This window comes from Priapulus caudatus, unplaced genomic scaffold (genome assembly GCF_000485595.1).
Source record: "Priapulus caudatus unplaced genomic scaffold, Priapulus_caudatus-5.0.1 Scaffold1846, whole genome shotgun sequence".
In the NCBI taxonomy this organism is placed as follows: Eukaryota; Metazoa; Priapulida; class Priapulimorpha; order Priapulimorphida; family Priapulidae; genus Priapulus; species Priapulus caudatus.
Window position 1 is genome coordinate 2932 of NW_014578907.1, and position 9677 is coordinate 12608.

At 55.4% G+C, this 9677-nt stretch overlaps 1 protein-coding gene across 1 annotated transcript in view; it reads right to left on the reverse strand.

Annotated features, from left to right (window-relative positions):
- Positions 1-1495: 1495 nt before the first annotated feature.
- Positions 1496-9677, reverse strand: part of LOC106817740 (translocation protein SEC63 homolog) — a 14596-nt gene continuing 6414 nt past the window's right edge. Inside the window, exons 7-9 of the mRNA XM_014822423.1 lie at positions 6298-6368; positions 5744-6034; positions 1496-1693 (exon numbers count right to left, since the gene is read on the reverse strand). Of these exons, the coding sequence (XP_014677909.1) occupies positions 1562-1693; positions 5744-6034; positions 6298-6368 (494 nt within the window). The 3' untranslated portion in view covers positions 1496-1561. The remainder of the gene's footprint in view (positions 1694-5743; positions 6035-6297; positions 6369-9677) is intronic.

Below are 9677 nucleotides of genomic sequence, written 5' to 3' on the forward strand. Positions count from 1 at the left end.
ATGAAATGAGGAGAAGTACAGTGTATTGAGAGGGAGGGGAGGAGACAGAGACAGAGATTGGATGAACGCAGCGGAAAGTAGTTACGAGAATAAGGTGGTTACGAAGCTTTCACTTTGCCCAAGACACCTGCTTGGGCATAACACATAGTTTTTCGTGTTATTCTCTGCGGTCGGAAAATTATGTTAAGCATTCCTGGCTGCTCGAACTTGTGACCGCCTCCAGCGTTACGGCACGGATGCCGTTTATGAGCTACGTACGGCACCGTCAACAGGCATGTTACGATGATGGATCCCGCTTCCGATTTCCCAAGGCCTGTGATAAACATTGCAGTCGTTAAACCTTAGCTGAACGTGGCTCGTGGCTCTGTTTCTTAGCCTCGCGGTGTCTCCGGGCTTTCGGTTCACTCAATACGGTCAGAATGGGTGATCGATTTTGTCGTTGCTAGTGCGCCGCAGCTGGTACAGTGCCGTGGCTGACTATTGTGTGAGGATCTGGCGTGGAAATGCAAGGGTGTTTTGCACGGAGTTTGAGAGTGATGAGAGAGCGAGGAGTATTAGACGGAGATTTGACCGACGCGTTTGTGATTCGAAGCGTACGAGAGCAGAGGAGCAAGAGGAGTATAGAAGTATCCCGCCTTGAAAAATCTCGCGTTCTCTCTATCTCTATCTCTATCTCTCCTTCGGACTCTTTCTATCTATCTATCTCTCATTCCGACTCTCTCTATCTATCTATCTCTCCTTCCAACGCTCTCTCTATCTATCTCTCCTTCAGACTCTCTTTCTCTATCTATCGCTCTGTCCATCGCTCCTTCCAACGCTCTCTCTAACTATCTCGCCTTCAGACTCTCTCGTGTAAAATAAATATCCTAACCTCCTCCCCGAGCCGTCGTTCGTTTCCACGGCAACGTGATGCAGCTTGCGTCTGCTTCTGTTGTTAGGTGGCGCCCGGCCTCGGTAACCGTGGTGACCACGTGTCACAACGCGGTCTGACCGAATGACCGATCTCTCTCACTGACCACCTGCCTGCTTGACCGCCAGCCTAGCTGCCTGCCTGCCTGTGTCTGCCTGACCGCCAGCCTACCTGCCTACCTGCCTGCCTGTCTGTCTGTCTGTGTCTGTCTGCTTGACTGCCCACCTACCTGCTTGACCACCAGCGTAGCTGCGCGCATGCTTGCCTGCCTGTCTGTCTGCCTACCTGCCTGTCTGTCTGTCTGCTTGACTGCCCACCTGGCTGCTTGACCGCCAGCCTAGCTGCCTGCCTGCCTGCCTGTTTGATTGACCACCTGCCTGCCTGCCCGCCCACCTGCCTACCTGCCTGTCTGTCTTCCTGCCTGCCTTTCTGTCTGTCTGTCTGCCTGCCTGCCTGTTTGCTTGACTGCCAGCCTGTCTGCCTGCCTGCCTACCTGCCTGCCTACCTGCCTGCCAGCCTGTCTGTCTGCCTGTCCGCCCGCCCGCCCGCCCGCACGCCCGCACATCTCCACATTTCGCGACATTTCGCCCCACGCCGCGCGCGCGCGCGTAACTCGCGGTCCCGCGGACAGGTGGCGCCGCCGGCGCGCGTCTAGTCGGAGTCGTCGGAATCGGTCGTGTAGTCGGACGCGTCCGTCACGTCCTCCTCCTTGGCGTCGTCGTCGTCGTCGCTGATGTCCCACTGAGGGTGGTCCTCCACCTGTCTAGCCTCCTTCACCTCCAGCTGCAAGTAAAGAGGAAGGTGTGGCGCAGGTCAGCACCTCTGTAGAAAGGTCACCTCCGCAGAAGGGTCACCTCCGCAGAAGGGTCGCTTCCGCAGAAGGGTCGCTTCCGCAGAAGGGTCACCTCCGCAGAAGGGTAAACTCCGCAGAAGGGACAGCTCGCATAATGGTCACTTGAGTAATGGTACACGCCCTCCATCCCTCCCTCCTCCCTCCTTCCTTCCTTCCTCTCCTCCCTCTAGCTACGCACCTTTATGCTGTTTGTAGATGTCAGTGTCGACGTACGAATCCGTCGGCATAATGCACGAGTGAAGTGTACACGCCCTCCTCCACGTCCTCCCATCCCTCCGCTCCCTCCCTCTCCGTCCCTCCCTCCGTCCTACCCTTCTTCTCTTTCCCTCTAGCTACGCACCATTTATAGTGTTTGTAGATGTCAGTGTGCGACGTATACGAATCGCTGCGTCATATCACGGAGTAATGTAGCACGCCCTCCCTCCTCCCTCCTCGCTCCCTCCCTCCCCCCTCCGTCGCTCCCATCTCCGTCCTCTCCCTCCATCCTCTAGGCGGTAGCGCACCTTATGGGTGTTTGTAGATGTCTGTGTCGACGTACGAATCGCTGCGGTCATATCACGAGTAAGTGTACGCGCCCTCCGTCTCCTCCCCATAGTGACCCTCCCCTCCTGCCGCTCCCTTCCTCCCTCGCCTCCCTCTTCCCTCCCTCCTCTAGCTAGCGCCAGCCTTTAACTGTGTTTAATTATTGTTGTGGTCGACGTACGAATCGCTGCGGCATAATCACGGAGGTAAGGTGTACCGCCCTCAACTGGGCCCTCGCCCTCCTCGCCTCCCTCTTCCTCCCTCGCTCCCTCCTTCTTCTTCCTCCCTCCCTCCCCTGCTTCCATCCCTCCCTCTAGCTACGCCTTTTACTGTGTTTGTAGATGTCCAGTGTCGACGTACGAATCGCTGCGGCCATATCACGGAGTAAGTGTACACGCCCTCCCCTCCCTCCTCCCTCCCTCCCTCCTTCCTGCCCTAACCGTCCTTCCTCCCTCCTCTAGCTACGCAACCTTTTATGTGTTTTGTAAGATGTCTGTGTCGAACGTACGAAGTCGCTGCGGCCATATCACCGGAGTAAGTGGTACGCGCGCTCCTCCCTCCCTCCTCGCCTCCTCCCTCCTCCCTCCCTCACTCCCTCTACTACGCACCTTTAGTGTTTGTAGATGTCTGTTGTCGACGTACGAATTCGCTGCGGCATTATCACGGAGTAAGTGTAACGCGCCCTCGCCTCCCCGCCTCCTGCCCCTCCCTCTTCCTCACCTCCCTCCCTCCTTCTTCCTTCCTCCCCTCGCCTCTCTTCCTCCCTCCCTCTAGCTACGCATTCCTTTATGTGTGTTGTAGATGTCTTGTCGACGCTACGAATCGCTGGCGGGCAATAATCACGGAGTAAGTGTACGCGCCCTCCCTCCCTACCTCCCGTCCTCCTTCCTCTCCTCCTCCCTCCTTTCGTCGCTCCCACACACCCGTTCTCTAGCTACGCACCTTTATGTGATTTTTGTAGATTCCTGTGTCGGACGTACGAATCGTGCGCTGCGGCATATCACGGAGTAAGTGTACACGCCCTCCCTCCCTGCCTCCTCCCTTCCTCCTCCTCCCTCTCTAGCTACGTGCACCATGTGTTTGTAGAGTGTCCTGTGTACCGTACGGAATCGCTGGCGGGCAATATCAAGGAGTAAAGTGTAACACTGCCCCTCTCTCTCTCTTCCCTCCTTCCTCTCTCCTCCTCCCTTCCTCCCTCGCCTGCTAGCTACGCCACCTTTATCGTGTTTGGTAGATGTCTGTGTCGTGGGACGTCGAATCGCTGCGGCATATCAGCGGAGTAAGTGTATGTACGCGCCGCGTCCCTCGCTCCTCCCTCCCGTCCTTCCTCCCTCCTCCCTCCTTTCTCCGCCTCCCTCTACGGCTACGCACCTTTATGTGTTTGTAGATGTCTGTGTCGACGTCGAATTCGGCTGGCGGCATATCACCGGAGTAAAGTGTCAGCCGCCCTCCCTCCCCCTCCCACCTCCCTCCCTCGCTCCTGCCCGTCCTCCCTACCGTCGCCTCCCTCCCTCCCGCTCTAGTACTACCGCAGGCCCTTGTTAACTGTGTTTGTAATGTCTGTGTCGACGTATCGAAATCGCTGCGCGCCAGCATATCACAGGAGGTACGTGTACAACAGGCCCTCCCCCTCCTGCCTCCCTCCGCTCCCTCCCTCCTCCCTCCCTCCCTCCCTCGCTCCGCTCCCTCCCTCCTCCCTCTCCTCCGTCCCCTCCCTCCTTCCTTCCTTTCCTCCTCCCTCCCTCTTGAGCTACGCACCTTTATGTGTTTGTAGATGTCTGTGGTTGACGTATCGAATCGCTGCGGGCATAATCACGGCAGTAGTGTACGCAGCCCTCCTCCTCCCCCTCCGTTCCTCCCTCCTTCCTCCCTCGCCTCCATCCCTCCTTCCCTCCGTTCCCTCCCCATCCCTCATAGCTACGCACCTTGTATGTGTTGTAGATGTCTGTGTCGACGTACGAATCGCTAGCGCATATCACGGAGTACAGTGTAACCGCTCCTCCCTCCGCATGCCCTGCACAAATCAATACTGACACTCCTCCTCCCTCCCTAGCCTCCCTACCCCGTACGATTCCCCGTCCTCCCGTCCGCTCCCCCTGCCTCCCCTCTAGCTACGAAGCCACGACTTTATGTGTTTGTAGATCTGTGTCGAGTACGAATCGCGCTGCCGCAGTAGATAGTCACGGAGTAAGTGTACACCGTCCTGTACCTCCCTCCCTCCCCCTCCCTCCGCTCCCTCCCTCCATGTCCTCCGTCCCTCGACGCAGCCTCCGTCGCCTCGTAGCTTCACGATGCACGCTTTCATGTAGTTTGTAGCATGTCCTGTTCAGACGATACTAGAACTGGCGCTGCGAGAGACGGGACTATTCCACGGAGTAAGGCACGTGTAGAGTTACACGAGGATCCGCGTCCAATCGTTCCTCCGTCCGCTCCTCCCTCCCTCCACTCCGTCCACTTGACCTCACTCCTTCCTCCCTCCCTCTAGGCTACCGCAACCTGTTATGTGTTGTAGATGTCTGTGTCAACGTACGAATCGCGGTGCGGCATATTCACGGAGTAAAGTGTAACACGCCTCCCTGTAGACCAGCACGTACCCCTGCCAACCTCCTCCGTCCGCTCCTCCATCCCTCCCTCCCTCATTCCCTCCTTCCTGCCTTCGCTCCGCTCCCTCTAGCTACGCACCCTCTTATGTAGTTTGTAGTGTCTGTGTCGACGTAACGAATGCTGCGGCAGTATTCACGGAGGTAAGTGTACGCGCCCTCCCTCCTCCCTCCCTCGCCTTCCCTCCCCTTCCCTCGGCCCCTCCTCCCTCCATACACCTCCTGCCTACCCTCCCTCGGTAAGCTGAGGCGCAACCTTTATGTGTTTGTAGATGATCTGTGTCGACGTTACTAACAATCGCTGCGCGGCATATCACGGAGTAAGTGTACGCGCCCCACTCCCCCTCCCTCGTCTCCCTCCTCCCTCCACTCCACTCCCTGCCAACACCATGCACACAGCGTCCTCCTCCGCTCCTCGCCTCCTCCCTCCCTCCCTCTAGCTCCGCAGCTTTATGTGTTCTGGTAGGATGTCTGTGTCGAGCTAACGAATGCGCTGACGGCAATAATCACGGAGTAATTTGTAAAACGCGCGCCTCCCTCCTCCTCCCTACCTCCTCCCTCCTCCCTCCCTGGACTCCCTCTAGCTAACGGGCACCTTTATGTGTCACGCGGCCCTCCGCCCCTCCCTCCCTCCCTCCTCCCTCCCTCCTCCTCCATTGGCCTCCCGTCCCTTCTCCCTCCCTCCCTCCTTCTCCCTCTAGCATACGGCACCTTTATGTGTTTGTAGATGTCTGTGTCGATGTACGAATCGCTGCGGCATATCACGGAGTAAGTCGTACACGCCCTCCCTCCTCCCTCCCTCCCTCCCTCCCTCCCTCCCTCCTCCTCCCTCCTTCCTCCCTCCCTCTAGCTACGCACCTTTATGTGTTTGTAGATGTCTGTGTCGACGTACGAATCGCTGCGGCATATCACGGAGTAAGTGTACACGCCCGGCCGGCTCGGCGCGGCGAATTTCAGCAGCACCTCCTCCTCTGTGATGAGGTTCGTGACTAGGTAGGGTGCGGTGACGAGCGCGCGGTGCCGCCGGTCTGCGACGTACAGCCACCANACCCAGAACAAGGAGAGAAGCCCAAGGCGTGGAGAAGGCAGATAGAGAAGAATGGGAAAACCCGGGAGAGGAAAAGAAGAAGCCGGAGAGAAGATGACCGTCTTAGCGAAACGTCGTGCAAACGGTCGGCGCGCAGGAGGCGCCGACGCCGCAACCGGGCCCGCTGGTACGAAAAACCGCCAGGCTGGCGCCGCATCCCATCGCCACCGCGACTGCGGGCCTTTTGTTTTTCACCACAATACGCACGATTGGACGAGTTTTAACGAATCGCTGCTGCGCTTTCCGAGCTCCGCTGATGTCATCGGCTCTGCTGCTCTTTCGCAATCCCATGATGTCAGTCCCGCTCTGATGCTCTCGGCAATACCATGATGTCATCCTTCTGTGCTTCTTGCAATCCCGTGACAGGACAACTCCTGTTTATTACAGAAGTCTGATCTGACAGCGGTCGAGACAAAGACGGGTCTGACGAATAGTCAAAGGAAAGGAAGCGACGGAGACATTGGAATGTATTCGAGAGCCGGCGAAATCCGACTCCGATTCCGATTAACCGTTCTATACACGACAGTACGCTAACGCGACATTTTTCGCGATTTCTCCATCAGATTGCCGATCGGGTAATCAAAATTCCTTTCCACCGACGCATGTTAAAACAGCTTGCCGATCCCAACGGCACGGAATTTGCAATTACGTAAATTCCGCCCGCAACATACGCCTTCGTCGCCCAAACGTAACTCACGATACATCTCTATCCGTTTCCAGGGAGACCCCAATCACGGGACAGAGGACGGCCACGAGGGGGAGGCTGAGGATCGACGACTGGGAACCACGCTTCAACGTGAAGAAGCGCAAGGAGATCGTTGAAGGACGAAGTCAGCAGATGCTCACAATGCGGCCACTGTCCGGCACTCCCCGAGGTGAGGATCTGCCTCCCCTTCTCTTATATGAGGCACCACTCTCCAATACTGGAACCCCCTCACACCCCCTCTCTCTCTATCATCTCCATGGATATAATAATAATCCTTTCTTCCGCCTTCGCGCAGGACAAGCAAGGATGTGCTGGTGGCGTACGTGCAGACACTGCCCCCATAACAACCTCCCTCCCTCTCTCTCCTCTCTCTCTCTCTCTCTCTCTCTCTTGGTATAATAATCATCCTTTCTCCTCCTTCCCCCGCAGACAAGCAGGAGTGGTGGTGGCTGTAGCGTGCAGACACGCCGCTCCATAATAACCCTCTCCTCCCCTGTGTCTCGTCCTTGGGTATAATAATGGATCTTTTCTTACTTCCCTCGCGGGCAGATCAACAGGAGTTGGTGGTTGGCTGTAAGTGCCTCGGGACAGCCGCCCCACATACTAATACCCCCTCCCCCTCTCCTCTCCACCCTCTCTCCAATCTCTCTGCTCTCTCCGCCCTATGGGTATAATAATTAGCTTCTTCCTCGTTTCATAAGCGGCACGACAAGGCAGCGAGTGGTGAATGGCCTTGACTGGCAGATACCGCATCCATACTATCCCCTCCACCCCCCGACGTCCTCACCTGTCTCTCCCCTTGTATTTTAAATACTTCCTTTCTTCCTCCTTCCCGCAGGACAAGCAGGAGTGGTGGTGGCTGTACGTGGCAGACACTGCCCCCATACTAACCCCCTCCCCCTCTCTCTCTCTCCTTGGGTATACTCGGTAAATGCTTATTCTGTCCTTTTTATCCCGCAGAGACTAGCAGGAGTGTGTGGCTGTACAGTTGGCAGAGCACTGCCTACCGCATACCTAACCCCCTCCCGCAGGGTGCTCTCTCTCGTCATCTCTCTCTCCGGCCAACTGGGTATTTTAATATCCTTCTTCTCCATTCGCCGCAGACAAGCAGCGAGTGGAGGGCTGTACGTGGCAAGACACCGCCCCCATAGCTAACCCCTCCCCAGGTTCGCCCTCTCAGTCCTCTCTCTCTCTTTCTCCCCCCTTGGTATTTTAATATCCTTTCTTCCATCCTTCCGGCAGGACAGAGCAGCGAAGGGTGGTGGCTGTACGTGCGCGAACCCAGCCCCAGCGGGAGTGGGGTGAACCCTCTCCTCTCCGTGTTTCGCCCTTGGTATTTTAAATAATCCATTATCTTCCTCCTTCCCGCAGCGACAAGCAGGCAGTGGTGGTGGCTGACCGCTCACGACACCTGCCCCCATTACTAACCACCTCACCGGCCCTTCTCTTCTCTCTTCTCTCATCTCTCTCTCTCATCATCGTTTCTCTCTCTCTCCAATCCGTCTCTCTCCTCCTCTATCGTCCCTGTCTCTCCCCTTAGGTATAAAATAGTCTTTTCTTGCCTCCTTCCCACAGACAAACGCAGAGAGTTGTGTGCTGTACGTCGCAGACACCGCCACCCGATACTAACCCCCGGGGGTGGCCCATCCCTCACCTCTCTTTCGTCTCTCGCCTACTCTGTCCTTCTCCATCGGCTCCTCATCTCTCCTCTCGCCTTCGCTCTATCTCTCATCTCGCCTCTTCCCTCTCTCCCGCTATCTCTCTCTTCTCTTCTCCCTGTCTCTCCCCTTGGGTATACATAAATATCTTTTCTTCTTCGCTTGCCCGCCTTGTCGTCGGCCGCCGCCGCCACCTGCTGAAAGAGAGGAAGGTCGTCGAAGAGTCAGACAGAGTCTTCTTTGTATCCTTCTCTCTCGTTATAAGCCATATCATATATAAGCCATATCGGAAAGTCCCCGCCGCCATATTGAGATCAGATAAGAGGGGGTGTAAACAGCCCTTTTATAACATGGGTAGGATAGGACTATTCTAGGGTTTTGATCTATAATTCTCTTCACTAACATCGTACTTCAATTCAATTCACATGTGCGTTTCTGTTTACATAAACATTTACAAATACGATTGTGGTCGTTTGGGATATTTTGCAATGTTTGTGTTAACGCAAAAACTAAAAACGCATGAGTGTTTACATTAATCATGTACTTTCCTATGCGCGCCTCCGCCATTTTATACCCCTTTTTTTCTGTGACCTACATAGCACAGCTGGACTTTCCGGGTGTCACTTTCCCCCTGGCGTAGATGAAAAGTGCCGCTATGTGGCAGCACTAGTCACTTCGTACACTTATTTCCCTATATTATTATATTATTATACACTTATTGCCCTAACCCTAACCCTAACCCTAACCCTAATCTTAACACTAGTGCTGCCCCGTAGAGGCACCCTCCATCGATCTACGCCCGGGGGAAAGTGATTCCCGGACTTTCCGATCTCACTTATTATGATCAGCGGCAACTTTTCAATCACTCAACTACTCTTACACATCCTCATCGACGCTCACCGTTATTAGCATCCTCCTCCTACACATCCTCATCTACACTCACCGTTATTAGCATCCTCCTCCTACACATCCTCATCGACGCTCACCGTTATTAGCATCCTCCTCCTACACATCCTCATCGACGCTCACCGTTATTAGCATCCTCCTCCTACACATCCTCATCTACACTCACCGTTATTAGCATCCTCCTCTTACACATCCTCATCGACGCTCACCGTTATTAGCATCCTCCTCTTACACATCCTCATCTACGCTCACCGTTATTAGCATCCTCCTCCTACACATCCTCATCTACGCTCACCGTTATTAGCATCCTCCTCTTACACATCCTCATCTACGCTCACCGTTATTAGCATCCTCCTCTTACACATCCTCATCTACACTCACCGTTATTAGCATCCTCCTCCTACACATCCTCATCTACGCTAACCGTTATTAGCA